A 20299-nucleotide genomic window follows, 5' to 3' on the forward strand; every position below is an offset into this window, starting at 1 on the left:
GTCTTGGGGGATCCTTTAACAGATTGGAGAGTGTTTTGTAAATTAAAAAGCCCTTTATAGACAGGAGGGATTCTTGTTATCATAGAGGAGAGTCTTCTATGTGACAGAAGGAGGTTAGAACACACATACACACACACATAGATACATATATACACACGTACACACACATGAAAACACACATACACGCATGCGTGCAATGCACACGCTGATGCGTACATATATAGCCGCATGCACATGCATGGACATACACATAATACGGGGTGGATTGCCTGGTTTTCCAGTCAGCTCTTTTCCACGTATGAGTTGCTTAGCCCCCCCCGAGCCTCAGTTCCTCATCTGTAAAATGGGGATAATCACAATCCCTACTTCATATGGTTGTTGGGAGGGTTCAGTGAGCTTAGAACAGGGTGGGGCGTAGTAGGTGCTCACTAAACGGAGCTGTGGCCCCCGCCTCCCTGTTGCAGGTGAACATGATTGTGCTCAACAAGGACCTGGGCATCCCCAAGCCATTCGGGCCCCAGGTTGAGGAGGTGTGCTGCCTGGAGACACATGTGCGCTCCCTGCTGGAGCCCCTGGGCCTCTGCTGCACCTTCGTGGATGACATCTCCGCCTATCACAAATTTCTGGGGGAGGTGCACTGCGGCACCAACGTGCGCAGGAAGCCCTTCACCTTCAAGTGGTGGCACATGTTACCCTGACCTGCAGGGGGCTGTTGTGTGCTTGTCACAGCCCATCAACAACCAGTGTTGAGGCTGGACCAACGCTTGTGGTTTTTATTATGATTGCAAAATGCCCTTCAGCAATAACTATCAGGAAACTTGGGGGGAAACGTTTATTACTTTTCGTTTGATTTTTACTTACAGGACCTGGCACACCTGGGGCCACACAGTGAGGTCATGGGGAGAGAGAGAGAGAACCCACGGAACTGGGGTTCTGCTTTTATGGGAGTTGAGGGTGAGGGCCTAGGATTTCGAGGGCTCACTCTTTTTTGGTGAATTTAAAGCGTAAGAGTGGGAATTTAAAGCGAGGAAAGAGGAAAAAAGGCAGGTGGCCCAAATGGTCAGTTATCAAAAGCAATCAAGATCTCTAAAAGAAAGGAGCCTCGGTGGGGGGAGGCGGCCTGGCTCTTCACCCAGTTGTGTGGCTGGCAACGTGTTTACTCAAGATCGCCGTGTTTGAAGGGGCTGCTCAGGAAGCAAAGCTGAGTCAGGCACTCGTATCAGGAGAAGGAGAAAATCTGACTGTCAGGGCTCACACGATAGGGGCCTGGGCACCTCCCTCCTTCCCTGAGTTCTCCAGACTCTTCGCACCCCCAGAGGATCCCCCTTCCTGACGTGCACTGGAGGCCGCCATTGAGGGGCCTTCAGGCAGTGGGAGGGGATTTGAGATATCTGCGCCTTGCCTTCCCTCCCCCTCCGAAGGGCCTCAGGGTCCACGAAGTCACCCCCTGAGCCTCCATGCTGTCCTTCCTGAAAATAGCTGGACATTTGGCCAGTGTCTGTATAGCCCTGACGTGAAAAACAAAGCAAAACAAAAACCGCTTTACCCAAACCCTTCCCCAAAGAATCTTTAGTCTCTTGTACAAAATTGAATGAGGGGAGAAGGGAAGGAGGTTCTGGGATGATCTGTTGTCCCTGTAGCCATGCCTTGTGGGTCAAGGTAGATGGCATGGAAAGGGATTCTGGAACCCCAGGTGTACCTTGAACTGTCATCATCCTTTGAAATTCACCTCCCTTGGCCACCTGGACACCCCCAATTATTCATTGCTTAACAGCCTCCGTCAGATCCCCTTGGCTTTCCCTCTGCAGTGTAGACACCGTTGGCCAGCCTCCTTAGACTTAGATTCCCTGAGGGGCCAGTAATTGAGCTTAGAACCTTCCCTGGAAGTGGATTTTATCAGAGCAGCCTTCTCTGTTTACAAGATTCTTATGCTTCTTCTTTCTCATGGACCCAGGCTCTCCCAGATGCTTGGGGGTTTCTCCCCACACCAGCATCCTTGTGGCCTGAGAGTTCACTGTATAAAGATGCCCCAGGGTGAGCCATATCCATCTTCTCTTGCTGGGTTCTTGATTCTCTGGCCAGTCCCTGACCTCCCTCCTCTCACAGCCTCCACTTCCTGTTCCAATGCCATCTCTCCAGACAGCTAGACAAGGACTTCCTCCCCACCAGCCAGGCTCAGACCTTCCCCCAGGACACAATTAAAGACCTGCCCCTCCTCTCCAGACCTCAGATCCAACACATAAAGACCCTGTCCTAACCTCCAGCCTGAACAGCCAGTTCTGGGCCAGCTGCTGGCCTTAGAGACGGATTGATGAGCCCATTGAAGTTTCTCAGTGCATTTGCTGAAGACCCTCTAATTTGGACATAATCAGATTCATTCTCTGGCTCCAACTGAAAAGACTCAGTTTCAGCTAAAAAAAATTCCTTTAAGGCCAGCTGATTCAGGAGAATAAGTGAATTATAATTCCACTTTGAGGGTTAGAGAGGAACTGATATATAACCAATGAAAAGGTTGTAAATTTGTATTCTTGGAGAATGGGATTTTCTTCTTGGATTATTCACTCATTCAACAAACATATATTGTATGCCTTCTAAGTGCCAGGCACAGTGGTGGGCCCCGAGGACACAGTGCTTAGTAGCAAACTGCATCTGGCCCCTGCCTCATGGAGCCGGTCAGTTCCCAACCTGAGATGCCCACACTTAAATGGCCAGCATTTGCGCTTTCAGTGATGTGCTCTTTAGAAATACCAATTCGCTGTATTCAGGAAATGCACAGGACACAGAGCTTCCAGGAGGTCACTATCTCAGTGAAATGAGGGGGTTGGGTCTTCTTTAAACAGGCCTCCTTCCCATCCAGCTGGGCCAGTACCACCTAACAGATCAGACCCCAGTGCCTTCAGAAGCTGTTGTCCCCCCATTTGGGGACAGTGGCTCCTGCCTTTGGGGGCCAAAGCCCCAGATCTCTCCAACCCCAGAGCTGAAGACACCAAGTGCCTATTTGTGGATGTTTATCTGGAGACTTAGACTTTGGGGTGTGTGTGTGTGTGTGTGTGTGTGTGTGTTTGTGTGTGTGTGTGTGTGTTTGGTTAATGTGGGTTTTGGGGCTTTCTTTCATTTTTTTCTAGTCTGCCTTAAAGGGAAGTGAGTGCTTCCCAGGTGGAAACAGTGTGTGTTTCTAGATTTTTCTAAGGCTCTCCCCATCAATAAGTCAGTAACTTGTGATGATTCTGGAGCCCCCAGGACTCACTCATTCCCATCTTGCTTGCCCACTCGTGTGACTACCCTTGGCGTGGACATCTCCCCCAGCCCCCCTGGACTCATCACTCTTCCCCACCCACCACTTTCTATAAATGTAGACCTAGAATACACTTCTGTGCTGCAAAACTCAGCTAAGTTCCTGTTTCAATCTTTATTTTGAAATATTTTATATAAGAGAGCAGGGGTTATCATGAAGATGGCAGGAAGCGGGGCACAGTTTCAGCTTTCTGGACGAGACGCCATGCTGGAGATCAAAAGATGTTTGGGGAAGAACCTGAGTAAACAGCAAGAAAATAAATGGTCAGAGGGGAAGTCATGTGGCTGTTGGTGTGATGTTCATGGTTGCTTCACGGCCACGGCCTGGAAGGAGGTAGGCCATACGCGGGCCCTCTCCTGGTCCTCCAGCCCCTGCCCTTCTGCATACAGGGTCAGGGCTCTCAGCAAGGGTATCTCAAGGGTTTGGAATCCCACATGCCTTCAGTAGGTGTGTATTAAATGGCTGCCACCCAAGGTCAAGACCAACACCCACAATAAAGTCTGACAGTGTTTCTGGTGGGGCTCCCCAAAAGCAGACCCCGAGGTGAGCATTTGGGAACAAGTGACTTATTAAGGAAGAGCCTCCAGGAGAAACCAGGGAGTGGAGGGAACAGGACCAGGAATGGGAAGAAGCCAAGAGTGTGATTTCAGATGTAGCCTCAGCCTGGTCACAGGAGAGCTCTAGAGCATAAGTGGCAGCTCAGTTGTTCCATCTGGAGGCCGAGTTTCGTGTACGTACACGAGTCGGTCGTTAGCTATGGGGACTTTGGCTCTCTGAACAGGCAAGGGGGCACCCGTAGCCTACGGGCAATCATCCAGCTGTAGTTTTGTTTCTTGTTTTGGTTTTTGCCACACCATATGGCTTGCAGGATCTTAGTTCCCTGATCAAAGATTGAACCCGCGCCCTTGGCGGCAGTGATAGTGCAGAGTCCTAACCACTGGACCACCAGGGAATTCCCCACAGCTGTAGTTTTTAGCAGCAGAGTCACAAGAGCTGGGGAATGGGCCAGAAAAGGATCTGGGCAGAGCACCGACTGTGTCCACTGCTCTGAGTAATATCATGTTCTCGTAATATGGAATTGTTGCACGTGGGTATTTATGATTTGACCCATGGTATAAAATCCATACAACATAGCCACGATCTAACAAGGTCTTTGTGAACAAACCCCTGAGGCTCTAAAATAGAACCACCTAGTTGGTTGCTACACCTAGAAGCCACTTCCAAGCACTTTGGAATGCACCTGGGGGGTTCTTACCCCTCAGCCCCATCTTGGGTTTCTGGACAGATGTTCTGACGCAGCCATTTTCAAAGGCCACTGCAAAATGAAAATCACTAGTTCTCTTATTCCTGGACTTAGCCCATGGGTCCAGCCCTCTGAGGTCATTCTTCCCTTTTATACCCAACTAATGTGGTCCAAGCCAATCTTCTATGGGGTTTTCCTGACACACCTATTTCTGAGACTCCCCAAGGGATGCTGGTGTGTTAAACCCATCCTGCTGGTGTTTTCACATCTTGGCCACTCACTCACCTCAGGATTGCTGGAAGTCACCCTGAGACGTCTAGAACAGCACCTTCCAATAGAAATACAATGCAAGGGGCTTCCCTGGTGGCACAGTGGTTAAGAACCCGCCGGCCAGTGCAGGGGACACAGGTTCAAGCCCTGGTCCAGGAAGATCCCACATGCCGTGGAGCAACAAACCCCGTGCGCCACAACTACTGAGCCCGCGTGCCACAACTACTGAAGCCCACACGCCTAGAGCCCATGCTCCGCAATAAGAGAAGCCACCGCAATGAGAAGCCAGCGCACCGCAATGAAGAGTAGTCCCTGCTCGCCGCAACTAGAGAAAGCCCGTGCACAGCAATGAAGACCCAACACAGCCATAAATAAATAAATAAATAAATAAACTTATAAAACAAAACAGGAGTTCCCAGAGAGCTCCCCATCCCCTTAAAAAAAAAAGAAAAGAAAAGAAATAAAATGCAAGCCCCAGATGTAATTTAAATTTCCTGGTAGCCACATTTTAAAAAGTGAAAAACAGGTGAAGTTAATTTAATAATGTCTTCTTTATTGCAGTATATCCAAATTATCATTTCAACAGGTAACCAAAATTTTAAAATATTAATGAAATATTTCACGTTCTCTTTTTTGGTAGTAAGTCTTTGAAAGCTGATATGTTTTATACTTATATCACATCTCTCTTAAGACTAGCCACATTTTAAGTGTTCGATAGCCACAGGCGGCTACCATATTGGAAGGCGCAGTTGTAGAATCCTCTCTACCAGGCTGAGTCCCAGTTACAGAAATAGGTACATTCCTTAAATTCCCAGAATCCAGCTAGGCCAACTGCAATGCTAACAAAAGTTGATTGTGGGTTTTTTTGTTTTTGTTTTTGGCTGCACCACATAGCTTGCGGGATCTTAGTTCCCCAACCAGTGATCGAACCCGCGCCCTCAGCAGTGAAAGTGCAGAGTAGTCCTATCCACTGGACTGCCAGGGAATTCCTAAAAGTTGATTGTTATAATACCAGAGAGAGAGACAGAAGATAGACATCGGCCCTCCCTGGCCCTGGTGTACAGAGCCTTGTCCCTTCAGAAGGTCCTCTTGCCTGAACCGTGGCTGCTGCCACATTACCAGTACTGAGCTCTCTCTTGGCAAGGGGAGTGCCTTTGGCCAAGTCCCCTCTGCCCACTTTAGGAAGTGAATCCCCACCAGCCCCATGGAAAGGGAAAACGTAACTCCCTCACCTCTAGCCTCTTTTCCCTCATCATTCCCTGGGATACAACTTGATTCTGCATTTTAATGTAAGATGTCTTTGGTTCCCAGGTGAGGGGAGTTGGGGTCCCCATTATCTCAGCCCCTTCATTCCAGATAGGATCTGATCCAGACCCTGACATAGCCAAAAGCCTGTGGGAGTGGGATCCCTCCCCCCTAAACAAAAGAGCAGCCAGGGATGAACTCTGCCTGCCCAGTGGGACTTATCCAGGATCCTTGCCCAAGTGGCATCAGCTCCAGGGGACTGACGACAATGTTATTGGTAACTCAATATAGTGCGGTGACACCAAATGGCAGCATGTGGAATCTTTCCTCTGGCTGGACTACCAGAAAAAGACATGTCCAGGCAGAAAGCTCAACTCCGCAGCCTTGTCTCAAGCCTGGCTGATGTGGCAATCTGGTTTTTTACCTATGCCTCACCCCCCAGCCAGCTGGGCTCTGGTTCAGCCCTGATTTCTGAGAAAGCAAAGGCCTGGTCTCCAGCTAGTCTCTAAGCAAACTACCCAGTTCAGTTTGCTTTTGCCTCAGCCCCTCACGGTCTGCAAGCTAAGGCCCACTTTATCACAGTCATGGGTAAACCCCATGATGACCCTTTAAGGACAGTCTCTGACCGGCATTCTAGGGCCCTACTCACACGCTTCTCTGCCACTGAAGTATTAAAAGATACCTTTAAAAGGACTGATTTGTTTTCCTCCGATGGCAATTCCTGGCACATAGTCAGTGCTCAGCAAATATGTTTTGAATAAAACAATGAAACGCCTGTTCAGCTAGGCAATGGAAGCAGAAATAGTCCAATCAGATGAGGTAATAAATAATAGCCACCATTTCTCAAACACTGACTACCTGCCAGGCACCTGCCAGGTTGAACTATATGAAATGCCATTTTTAAAGGTCACAAGGGTCAAATAGAGATGATTTCATATGGTTCAGCCTAATAGTTTACATTCATCATCTCATCTAATTCTCACAACAAAGCTATGAGAATTATCCCCACTTTATAGATGAGGAAACTGAGGCTCAGAGAGGAAGTGACTTGCTCCAGTTTACACAGCAGGAAGCAGCAGAACCTGGATTTGTACCCAAGTGGTCTGATTCCAGAGCTCACCCGCTGAACCCCTGCTCTTGACTACCTCATCTTAGGAACAACTTTCTAACCCAAGTTCAATGAGTCATCATTCTTTTCTTCATAAATGTTGCCTCTGCACTTGTCATTTTTTAGCATACTAGATGAACTATTTCGAATCTTATAACGAGAACACCTGCTACCTGCAAGCAAGTGTCTGGAGATTATAGAATTCCTATAAACCCTTCAAAGGCAATAGAGCCCAAAGTGAAATAACTTCTACATAATACAGAATATGCTCTCAAGTCTTCCGCTCGGAGTCAGATGGCATCTCAAAATCAGGAAATGTAAATCATACTCAATCATCCACCCATTCATTCTTTTTTGTTAATATTACTGTAAGCATCTATTGTGTGTAAAACTAGAGTGATCATATAATTTTTCATCTAAACCAGAATGAGAGGGGGCACTACTAATAATTCTACCAGTTTAACAGATGAAAACTGGAACCATGCTGAGCAAACCAGGAAGTCTCTTCTCCCTGAAAACCCTGTGTCTGAGACATGATCTCATCCCTCAAGGAACTGAGAGAGTCAGGGAGACAGGAGAACAAAGAGGCAAACAGATGGAATAGACACTTGATAAATATTTGCTGAAGGGAGGAATGAATAAGGCACAACAGCTGTGGAATCATACATGCACGCGCGCACACGCGTGCACGCACATACACACAATTATTTCCAACTAGGAGAGTGACCAAGGGTGGCCTTGGTGTTCATCTGGGCTAGACTGCTGAATGAATGCAGGAACGCATGACCGGGCAGAGAAGGGAGGAAAGACTGCCAAGCTGAGCAAGGATACAAAGGGGTGTATGTATATGACAAGCTTGAGAAATGACGATCATAGAGAATGGCAAAGATATGGACTGAAGTCATACTGGAAATACTAGGTTTTGAGCAATGGGAACCCCCTGAAAGTTTGGGCTGCTGCAGTCACATGACCAATCCTGTATTTTAGAAAGAGGACAGTAACATATATTTCTTTGTTGCTATAAAGAAACTACCTGAGGAGGGATTTCCCTGGTGGCGCAGTGGTTAAGACTCCGTGCTCCCAATACAGAGAGCCCAGGTTTGATCCCTGGCCAGGGAACTAGATCCCACATGCATGTGCAACTAAGAGTTCGCATGCCACAACTAAGGAGCCCGCCTGCCGCAACTAAATAAATAAGTAAATAAATAAAATATTTTTTAAAAATACACATAACATAAAATTTAAAAGAAAAAAACTACCTGAGGAATGATCAAACCATGGTACATCCCATTTATATATTTTGCAGCATGTAAGATGAAATAGATCTATGTGTACTGACATGGAAAGAGCTCCAAGACAGAGCACTTGAGGTTGGTATAAAAAAAAAAAAAGTCAAGCAAAGCCATGGATTTCTGTAGAAACATATATGTGTATACACATGCAAAGAAAAAGGTATGGGAGAAATCCCATGAAACTGACAATAGTAATCACCTCTGGGGAAAGAAGCGTGACCGAGGGGATTTTAAATTTATTTGTGTTGCTTGAAATTTTTACACAGTGAGAATTTAATTACATATGTACTTTTAAATAAGTTTTTAAAGCTGCCTGAAACCCTTGACATCTTATTTATGCTGAAGTCTTTCCATCCTGATTAGCATAATCTCTTCCTCCTAATAATTCACAGTTCTCTTTTACCTTTTTTCTCCCCCCAGCTGGGCTTCCCACCACCAGTTGAAAATTGATAGCTCGTTACAGATACTAATTCATTTTCTCCTCCTCCCTGTAAGGTGACTATGATTTTTTCCCCCAGTTTACACAATAGGAAACTAAGGCACAGAGAGGTTAAGTAACTTGCTGAAGGTCACGTAATAAATGGCTGTCCTCTCTCCGCCCCGGGTCGCCGCAGCCTCAGCCGCTTTCGGGCCTAGCAGCCTGAAGAAAAAAAAGAGGGAAGGATTAAAAAAAACAACAACCCAGAAACGCTTTAAAACCTTTAAAAAAAGGACTTCCCTGGTGGCACAGTGGTTAAGAATCCGCCTTTCAATGCAGGGGACACGGGTTCGAGCCCTGGTCCGGGAAGATCCCACATGCCGCAGAGCAACTAAGCCCGTGCGCCACAACTACTGAGCCCATGTGCCACAACTACTGAAGCCCGTGCACCTAGAGCCCGTGCTCCACAACAAGAGAAGCCACCGCAATGGGAAGCCCACGCATCGCAACCAGAGAAGCCCGCGCGCAGCTACGAAGACCCACCACAGCCAAAAATAAATAAATAAAAAATTTGTTTTAATCTTAAAAGAAAAGAAAGAAAGGGAAAAAAAGAGCGAATCCTCCTCGGAGGACCCGCGGGGCAGTCACTTTTGCACGCTTCCGGCCTGCCTGCCGCCGCCGCACCAAGGCGTCCGTCGGTCCCCGTCCGTCGGTGCAGTGGTGAGCCGCTCGCGTGGCCGTGTTCAAGCGCCTCCGCCCGCCGCCCCGCCGCGCAGCGTGGCAGCCCCGTGCCTGCCGCCCTCGCCCCCAGCGCGCCGGCCTCCGCGCTCCACGTGTCCGCGCAGCCATTCTCCCGCCCGGCGTGGCAGGCGGCTGCGCGCTCCAGCCGCCCCGCGCTTGCCCAGTGGGCACCGACAAGTATTTGGTTTCCCTCTTACCCGGGCTGCTGTAATCTTAAACCGCCGGGAGCCCGAGGCCTATATTTATAGAGAAACGCACGTTCCGGAGGCCACCGTGGGCACCACGGGGTTACCTCTGGAAGAATTTTTGTAATTTGGAGGACAGTCCCCGTTTTAATTTTTTTCACTTTTTGAAATTGGGAGCTTCCAGACCAGGGCAGCTGAAAATTACAAACTCCCAGGGAGGGCCATATTGTTTTTGAGAGCCTTTTGAATTGTATTTATTTATTTATTTTTGGCTGTGTTGGGTCTTCGTTTCTGCGCGAGGGCTTTCTCTAGTTGCAGAGAGCGGGGGCCCCTCTTCATTGCGGTGCGCGGGCCTCTCACTATCAGGGCCTCTCTTGCTGCGGAGCACAGGTTCTAGACGCGCAGGATCAGTAGGTGTGGCTCACAGGCCCAGCTGCTCCGCGGCATGTGGGACCCTCCCAGACCAGGGCTCGAACCCGTGTGCCCTGCATTGACAAGCAGATTCTCAACCACTGCGCCACCAGGGAAGCCCTGTTTTTGAGAGCCTTTCGTCTGCGGTTTGGCAGTCTCGTCCGAGCCGTCCCCGGACTCCTCTCCGGCCCTCCCCTCGGAGCCGACTCCAGCTTCTCTGAGCGTCACTGCCACCTGTGAGCCGCGGCACCGGCCACGGCTCGGAGGGGAGCCCCCTTTGTCCTGTGTGGTCCCTCTAAGAAGTCCTCCTGGCGGGGCTCAGGGTGGTGGGGAGATGAACGCTGCGGCCAGCAGCTACCCCATGGCCTCCCTGTACGTGGGTGACCTGTACTCGGACGTCACCGAGGCCATGCTGAACGAAAAGTTCAGTCCTGCGGGACCTGTGCTGTCCATCTGGGTCTGCCGCGATATGCTCACCCGCCACTCCCTGGGTTATGCCCACCCGCCACTCCCTGGGTTATGCCCACATCAACTTCCAGCAGACAGCTTTTGCGGAGCGGGCCTTGGATACCACGAGCTTTGATGTGATTAAGGTAAAGCCAATCCATATCATGTGGGCTCAGAGGGATCCCTCTTTGAGAAAAGTTGGTGTGGGAAATACCTTCATCAAGAACCCTGGACATATAGATAACAAGGCACTGTATGATACTTTTTCTGCTTTTGGAAACATTGTCCTGCAAGGCGGTGTGTGATGAGAACGGCTCTAAGAATTATGCCTTTGTCCACTTTGAGACCCAGGAGGCTCCCGGCAAGGTCATCGAGAGGATGAATGGCATACTCCTCAATGACCGCAGAGTGTTTGTGGGCAGATTCAAGTATCGAAAAGAGTGGGAAGCTGAGCTTGGAGCCAAAGCCAAGGAATTCACCAATGTTTATATCAAAAACTTTGGGGAAGAGGTGGATGATGAGAGTCTGAAAGAGCTATTCAGCCAGTTTGGTAAGACTCTAAGTGTCAAGGTGATGAGAGATCCTAGTGGGAAATCCAAAGGCTTTGGCTTTGTGAGTTACAAAAAACACAAGGATGCTAATAAGGCCGTGGAAGAGATGAATGGAAAAGAAATCAGTCGGAAAGTCATTTTCATCGACCATGCACAGAACAAAGTGGAACGGCAGGCCGAGTTAAAGAGAAAATTTGAACAGCTGAAACAGGAGAGAATTAGTCACTATCAGGGGGTGAATCTCTACATTAAGAACTTGGATAACACCACCGATGATGAGAAGTTAAGGAAAAAGTTCTCTCCTTTTGGATCAATCAGCAGTGCTAAGGTGATGCTGGAGGATGGGAGAAGCAAAGGGTTTGCCTTTGTCTGCTTCTCATCCCCTGAAGAGGCAACCAAAGCAGTCACGGAGATGAACGGACGCATCATGGGCTTCAAGCCACTGTATGTCGCCCTGGCCCAGAGAAAGGAAGAGAGAAAGGCTCAGCTGACCAACCAGTATATGCAGCGGGTGGCCAGGATGAGAGCAGTCCCCGCCAATGCCATCTTAAATCAGTTCCAGCAGCTGGGGGCTACTTTGTGCCAGCAGTTGCACAGGCCCAGGGAAGACCTCCGTATTACCTAACCAGTTAGCACAGATGAGGCCTAATCCACGCTGCAGCAAGGGGGGGAGACCTCAAGGCTTCCAAGGAATGCCAAGTGCTATACGCCAGTCTGGGTCTCATCCAGCTCTTCGCCGTCTGGCTCCAACTGGTAATGCTCTGGCCTCTCGCGGCCTCCCTACTACCACTCAGAGAGTCGGATCTGAGTGCCCAGACCGCTTGGCTATGGACTTTGGTGGGGCTGGTGCCGCCCAGCAAGGGCCGACTGACAGCTGCCAGTCTGGAGGTGTTTCCGCAGCTGTGCAGAACCTAGCGCTTCGTGCTGCTGTTGCTGTCACTGCTCCTCGGGCTGTTGCACCTTACAAATACGCCTCCGGTGTCCACAGCCCTCACCCTGCCATCCGGCCCCTGCAGGCACCCCAGCCTGCGGTCCATGTGCAGGGGCAGGAGCCGCTGACCGCCTCCATGCTGGCCGCAGCACCCCCCCAGGAACAGAAGCAGATGCTGGGTGAACGTTTGTTCCTGCTCATCCAGACGATGCACTCAAACCTGGCCGGGAAGATTACGGGGATGCTGCTGGAGATCGACAGCTCGGAGCTGCTGCACATGCTGGAGTCCCCGAGTCTCTCCGCTCCCACGTGGAGGAAGCTGTGGCGGTCCTACAGGCTCATCATGCCAAGAAAGAAGGTGCCCAGAAGGTGGGCGCTGTCGCTGCTGCTACCTCTTAGACAAGGACAAAACGATTCACAAGCCAAATAAGCCCTCATGGAATTCAGCTCAAGGTTTGAAGACTTCCTAGCTTGTCCTATGGACCTCAACACCAAGAACCACAAATTGCAAATTTAATAGGTCATTTTGTATCAAAAGGTCAATTATGACGTGCCTAGAATTTTTCAATTAAAAGAATATATTCTCTGGGTTCTGATATGGCCCAGACAATGTTAACTTTTTTTTTCTATTGTGAGTTTTGATTTTTTTCCCCCCAAAAATTGGTTTTATTTGACGTACCCAAGTCTTAAGTTTCTCAATAAAGAAAAAAATCTCCATAATAAATAAATAAATAAATAAAAATAAATGGCTGATATAACAGGATCTGAACCTCCCAAAGGACTGCATACTTAACCATTCCATCTCCCTGCCTCTCTGGAAAGTCAACTTGCTTTTAATATTCTGCATCCCTCTGACTTCTTTTGCTTTCACTGAGTCGATATCTAGCCATTACAAATGAAATTTAACCACCATTCCCTTTTTGCATTTCATTTACATTGTTCTGTCTCTGATACAAAGGGGTGTTCAAAATTCAGATTCAGCTGGAAAGGGAGTTTTATCACATACTGTGTTTAAAAAGCACACACCCACACACATGAGAGGACCAAATTAACTGCTAATTTGAGAGTATGCTGGTGATGTGGCAGGCAGATGAGAGCGAGACAGAGGTTAGCAGTGTGGGTGAGCTCTAATTTGTTTGTGTGTGTGTGGTGCTATAGGGTCCACCAACGTGGCAGTCCCCAGAAGGCCTCAGGCCACTTGCTAAGTCCCAGCAGCTGAGCTGACTTCAGCTGTGTGAAACGCAGCCCCATCTGGAATGGGGGTGGCTTGTGACTTTTTGCTCCGGGAGTTCATAGAGACTGCTCATGAAATTGGAGAGGTCTGTAGCATATGATTGTCCCCATCCCACTCAGACAGAATATTTTGAGAAGTCTAATTATATAGTGAGGGTGGAAGGGAGAAGGTTTAGATAAGTAAGCCCTTTCTAAGGGCAGGTTGGAAAGGGCTGGTAGGGAGCCCTGGGCAGTTCTGCGAGGCAGGGGCGCCCTCTGCAGGTAAACCAGAGGGGCTGCAACCACTGTGTTCCCATGGGCCTTGGGGGCATGTCCATAGCCCAGCCATCCCCCTAACAGAAGATGCTCACCTCCTAGCTGTGTGACTTAGGGTGAATTGTTGACCCTCTCTGAGGCTCAGTTGCTTCAACTGTAAAGGACAAAAACCCCTACCTCGTGAAGTTGCTGTAATGATCAGAGAGAGAAAATGCACCCAAACTGCTCTGCAGAGGGCCTGGTACGCAGTAAGTCTTCCAAATGTGGCAGCTACTACCAGCAGAGGCAGTAGCAGCAACAGCCCCATTATCACTGTCACTGGCATCTTGAACAATAGTAAAGATGACGACGGAGTGATCTAGCAGAGGGAGAAGGGCTTCTCTGAGAGCAAGCACAGGCAGGGCTGGGGCAGGGGCTGGAGGAAATCGGGGCCAGGCAGCCCAAAAGCATTTTGATTTACCAACTATGTCTATTCCAATTCTGGGAGACAGTTTTCACCTCCTCTTCTCCCTAGAGCCCCACGGTGCCGAATTACTCTGCTCCCTGGAAGCAAAATACCCCAGGCAGAGAGCTGGGATATACTTGGAGGAGCCCAGATGTTTGCAAATCTCACAGTGGTGGTGGACCTGCTCACACTGATCCACAGAAGGGACTCTTTCCACAGCTGAAGGGAAGGAAGGAGCCCCTTCTGTCTAACTTTGTCTCCTACCATGACTCAGCCCCCAGCCTCTCTGTAAGGGTGTCCTGCTTTCCCCCTCCTTCCACCTCCCCACCTCCCCCCACCCCCCATAGATCAGAGGGCTGGACCAGGTGGAGGCCTGGGCTGTGATCACCACCATCCCTTTCCTCCACCATTCCTGCCCACCCAGGCTCACTCCTTCCTTCACTCTGGTCCCTGCAAAAGCACCCAACCCTCTTGACGTATCCTAAAAGGTCTCTAATGCTAACTACAGGGAAACAAACGGGTTAGCAAGACGAAGACAAGATGGAGAAGTTACTGAAAATAAGTAAAGGAAGAGTAGTCTCTGGTCTTCACCAGGACAAAAAGGAACCAGGTTGATTGCTCCCAGTTCCCCTGACTGACTCAGTTCTCTGGTTTTTCTTGGAGAATACTTCCTTTACTTAAAATTTTGATGTTTTGCTCATCATGAACTTTTTTGCATTTTTTAATAGTGCACTAAAATATTACTTATCTTAACGAACAGAGTTTTTTGACCACCTTAAATTCCATGCACTCACCTTGCTCTAGTCCTGGCCCAGAGATTAAAGCTGCCTGGGTCTCCACTGGGCTCCCTTCTCCCCACACAACCCACCCTTAACCCCATCTCTCTTTTCACCTTCTACAAGGAACAGGAACAGCTTATTCTTTGTTTTTATTGACTCCTTGCTAGGTCCCAAGCCAGGCACTTTGGAGACAAAGACGAATTTGTTCATTCTTTAAATGTTTTTTGGCCACCTTCTGGGTGCCCGGTCACTGTGCCAGGCTCTGGGGACACAACAGTGAACAAGATAGACATAGTTCTTGACCTCTGGTGTGAGAAGTTCAGATGATAAATATATTCGTAAAGAATTAAAAACAACTTGCAGATAGCAATAAGTTCTACAAGGAAAATAAAGCGAATAGGCCATGCCCTCAAAATGCCCACAGTCTGGGGAGACACACATATAAATGGGTAATTGTTAAACCAGGTGTTATGTACATGGATGGCAGATGCAGAGGATGTTTCGATGGAGGTGGTCAAGGGGTGATTTCCTAGGGAGGAGAAAGTTGGAGCTGAATCTTAAATGGTGAGGAATTGGCCACGTAGAAAAGGAGGAAATGGCACCCCAGATCCCATTATGGAAGTGAGCAAAGGCTTGGAGGTGAGGAACAAGGAGGGGAACAGAGCTGGTTTTATCACAGGGAGAGATGAGACAGGAGGGGCCAGTCTTGGAGGCCACTGGGACCCCAGGTGGAAATGCTCAGAAGATGGCTGGAAACGAGAGAGGGTCGATGGAAGACGATGGCCCATTAGTCGAAAGCAAATAAAATTCTGAATTTTAGATGAGAAGGCCCCTGAGTCCCAGCACAGGGATCTATTGGGGTGGAGTGAGTTTTTCTCAGAGACAAAAATCTCCCAGGCTATAAAATCATCAGGTATTTTTCCCCCTAAATTCAACCTTCCTTAGCCCTCTGCCTGGAGGGAATCCAGTCTGGTTGCCCTAAATGACAAGACACTCAAAACATAGTTGAGTGTACAAATGACAATTGATTCTATGCTTTTTGGTTTTAATTTTTAATTTCCAGCCCTTGGAGAAGAAAGAGGTCCTGAAGCAAGATCCCCACCCATAATTGTTCAGCTTTCTCATTATCCAAAGACTTAAGTCTGTAAAATGGAGTTAGTTATGCCAACCCCAAAAAAAGTTGTTATGAGGACTAAAGGAGACTGCTTATGTAAACACATTTGTGAGTGATTGAAGTTCAGAATAAACATAAAGCCTCTAGCTAACCGGCGAAAAGCAGTACTTCACTAGCTAGACAAGTGGAAACAAACCAAATAACTTTGGGTCTTATCACAGACACCTTGGGAAGATACGTCAGGAGCAGGCCGTGAAAATCTCTAAGTCCTCCTGTAGCTGTGCCTTTCTGGAATCCCAAAGTTCAGGGCGGAGGTACAGCTGCCCAGGAATTTATTTCTCCATAAATTTGAGCTCCCCAAATCCCCAAGAAGCCCAGGAATGATGTGACTGCAGGGCGCGTGGGCCCATTAGCACCAAGAGCACCTCCATAAATCAAGGTCTCACTCCCGCTGGCCTCAGACTGCTTTTTCCAAGGTGACTGGACAAAGTAAAAGGGTAGTCACAAACCTAGGGGTGGCATCTGCCTTTGAGAAGAAAGAACCCTGCAAATGCCTACAGGACCAATTCTCTAGAAACACATCGCTCAGAAGGAGAGGTCACTCTTCCTTCACCTCAGAAGGTAATGCAACCAGGAGGACTTCAAGGGAGAGTGATAATCTTCCCAGGAGTTCATCCAATTTGGGTAGCCCCTTGAGGCAGACTTGGAGGAGCCCTATTCCAGTGCAGGGTCAGCCCCAGTGAAAAGTCAAGGTGACCACAGCCCTGTCACCAGTTACCCTTAGGGCAGCCGCCCAAGGCAGCCCCCCAAGGCAGCCATGTGAATCACAGAATCTTAAATCAGGTGGCACAACACCCTGATGATACAGGCAAGGGAACTATAGGCCAGAGATGGGGAGGGACTAGTCCAAGGTCACACAGTCTCCAGGGGAAGATTCAAGGTTAGACCCAGGGGTCCTGGCTGTTTCTTGTGGCCTCACTACACACCTCCTCTAATGAGACCACATGGCAGTTCTAGCCCAGGACTCCAGAAACTAAGGCTCATCCACCAATTCATTCGGCCACCTTAATTTCTCCAGTAGCATCTAAATTATGTGAGTGTGGAAGCCAAAGAATATAAAAAGGTGCCTTTCACAAGGGTAGGGGATTAAGAAGTACAAACTACTAAGAAAAATAAACAAGCTACAAGGATATATAGTACAATACAGGGAATATACCCAGTATTTTATAATAACTATAAATGGAGCATAACCTTTAAATTTTGTGAATCACGTCATACACCTGAAACTTATATAATATTATACATAAACTATAACCTCAATTGTTTTTTTCTTTTGGCCATGCCACGCAGCTTGCAGGATCTCAGTTCCCTGATCAGGGACTGAACCCTGGCCTCCACAGTGAAAGTGCCAAATCCTAACCACTACGCCACCAGGGAACTCCCTCAATGTTTTAAAAAGGTGCCTTTCAGGGACTTCCCTGGTGGTACAGTGGTTAAGACTTCATGCTCCCAATGCAGGGGGCCCAGGTTTGATCCCTGGTCAGGGAACTAGATCCTGCATGCCGCAACTAAAGATCTCCCGTGCGGCAAAGAAGATCCTGCATGCGGCAATGAAGATCCCATGTGCCGCAACTAAGACCCGGCGCAGCCAAATAAATTAAAATAAATATTTTAAAAATATATATAAAAAAATAAAAAGGTACCTTTCTTGGACTTCCCTGGTGGCACAGTGGTTAAGACTCCACCTGCCAATACAGGGAACACGGGTTCGAGCGCTGGTCCGGGAAGATCCCACATGCCGTGGAGCAACTAAGCACGTATGCCACAACTACTGAGCCTGCGCTCTAGAGCCCGCGAGCCACAACTACCGAAGCCTGCGCGCCTAGAGCTCATACTCCGCAACAAGAGAAGCCACCGCAATGAGAAGCCTGCGCACCGCAACGAAACGTAGCCCCCGCTCGCCGCAACTAGAGAAAGCCTGCACGCAGCAACGAAGACCCAACGCAGCCAAAAATAAAATATAAATAAATAAACTTATTAAATAAATAAATAAAATAAGAATAAAAACCTGCCTTTCATATGTCAAAAACAAGTGGGCAGAGAAGGAAAAACATCATCCTGGGAAACACAGGTACCTGCAAAGTTAGCTAACTACATAAACTGCGGGAGGTGACTGAAGAGACCATGTGACTTGGAAGACAGAGGTCACACCTGCCCAAGGTAATAAAGCCCCCAGAGTTGTTACCGACCAGTGTTCTCGGCCTCCTTAATCAATAGAAATTGATAAAAGGCCAGACAAGAAATTCAGGCAAGGCTTTATTGGGGTTCCTGCTGCAGCATGGGGGAGCGAGAACAAGTAACTGTTTCCCTTGGTGGCTCCCTGAGGAGGGGTGAGCTGGGTAGGGGAGTGTCCAGGGGTCAGGCCGGAGGGGTGGCTTAAGAGGTCTGCCCTCCACTTTGGTGGTGTTGTGTGCAGGGGGCATGCGCGGTACACTGCTTTTGCTCCCGGCTCTTCAGAAGTGGCAGTTGGGTTTTTGGTCTTTTTGTATCTTGTTGTCCATAATTTGCCCAAACTGCACATGAATGCAGTTATTTTTAGTCCCTTATAGTTTCTTTATATTTTGTTGCTCCAGGAGCCGTTTGTCCAGGTGCAAGCACTGCAGAAAAGGGTCTCAGGTCCCAGGTCCCAGGTCTGCGATGACCTAAGCAGGGGTCTGGAAAAAGCAGCTGAGATGACTGAAATGGAGCCTTAAAACACACTCACACAACCTACTGTATAGCACAGGGAACTCTACTCAGTGCTCTGCGGTGATCTAAATGGGAAGGAAATCTAAAAAAAGAGTGGATATATATATACGTATAACTGATTCGCTTTGCTGCACAGCAGAAACTAACACAACATTGTAAACCAACTATACTCCAATAAAAAGTAATTAAAAAAAAACACGCTCACACACACAACCCTTTCATAGGACTGTTGTGGGGATTGTGTAAGATGATGGATCATAACGTCTGGTACATAGCAGGTGTTCAAGAAATGGCTTCTGACACTAAATGGCTAAGCCATGAAGGGCCTGGTTCCCTTCTCGCCCCTCTTTTACAGAACAGAGCTTACTGTATTGCAATTGTCCAGTTGCTTGCCTATTTGAGAGTAAATTCAGTGAGGGCGGCAACCATGCCTGGCTTGTTCACTCATTGTAGCACCCCAGCTCCTGGCACATAATAGGTGCTCCATGCAGATTTTTGAACAAACGAAGGAACGAACAAACAAATGAATTGAGGCAGGAGATAGATGGGCCCCAGGCTGAACAGTTTCTCCCCTGTGGACAGAAACTCCACAATAGCAGAAACTCCATAAAAACAGGATGATGGAGGAGTTGGGCCCTGCCCAGATAAGAGATAAAAGACCACCTATTCCTCATTCTTGGAATCAGGGAGACCTCCTTGACTACACATGTGCAGAAAGGCTCCTTGGAGGTCAAAAAGGGAGGAGGGGGGCGCCACCTCATAATAAGTGATGTCAAGTACCCATAGGCCTCTTCACTAGAATCCATCTTGGCTAAGAGATGTGCACGCACACAGGGGAGGACCCTGAGATACACCAAATACCGACTCAGAACCAGGCAAAGCAAGATGACTGGTCAAAGGAAACCCGGAAGAAATGCCCCATAAAAGTGATTCAAACCAAAATGGTGTGACTCTCTCTATGAGTCCGCCCGTGTGTCTATCCACAGGTACTGTACTCTTTTTTTTCTCCTAATAAACACTTTACTTGTTTCACTACTTTCCGTCTTTGTGGGAATTCTTTTTCTGCAAAGCTGAAGAACCAAGGCCTTTCCACTGACCAGTGGTCTAGTGGCTAGTTTTCGTGCTCTCACTGCTGCGACCTAACCTCAGTCACTGGCCAGGAACAGAAACTCTCTTTCAAGCCGCTGCAAGGCGGAGGCCACCCGAGATCAGAATGAATGAATGAATGAATGACACTTCTGCCAGTCATCTTTGAAGTCCCCTCGGTTCATTCACCAACCCTCCTGATTTGCCCGCGACTGAGGGGTTTCTCAGGATGTGGGAGTGCTGAAACCTGGACAGTCTCAGGCAAACCGCACTGTGTCTGACAGAACTCAGCGACAGAGTTGAGTGACGTGATTGAGTGATAAATTTTCAGGAAGAAAGGGGTTAAAATTGGGATAAGACTTGGATCAGATGGCTCCGCCCCATCATGTTCTTTGTCCCACCCCTTTCCACTGCCCTCCCTCTCAGACTCCGCCCTCTTCCTTGGGGAAGGTCACCTTCCAACGCGGGAAGCCAAGTGGGCATGCGCTGAGCCCACCACAAC

The 20299-nt window shown here is 48.5% G+C and overlaps 1 protein-coding gene and 1 pseudogene across 2 annotated transcripts in view; both read left to right on the plus strand.

The window, feature by feature from the left end:
* Positions 1 to 3574, plus strand: part of PADI2 (peptidyl arginine deiminase 2) — a 50513-nt gene extending 46939 nt beyond the window's left edge. The window contains exon 16 of the mRNA XM_082402915.1: positions 465 to 3574. Coding sequence (XP_082259041.1) covers positions 465 to 698 — 234 coding nt within the window. The 3' untranslated portion in view covers positions 699 to 3574. The remainder of the gene's footprint in view (positions 1 to 464) is intronic.
* A 6885-nt stretch (positions 3575 to 10459) lies between these two features.
* On the plus strand, positions 10460 to 14334 carry LOC309628854 (polyadenylate-binding protein 4 pseudogene; annotated as a pseudogene). The gene has a single exon. The product of its transcript is annotated as a polyadenylate-binding protein 4 pseudogene (transcript).
* Positions 14335 to 20299: the final 5965 nt, after the last annotated feature.

The sequence above is a fragment of the Balaenoptera borealis genome, assembly GCF_965194805.1.
Source record: "Balaenoptera borealis genome assembly, chromosome: 1".
NCBI lineage: Eukaryota > Metazoa > Chordata > Mammalia > Artiodactyla > Balaenopteridae > Balaenoptera > Balaenoptera borealis.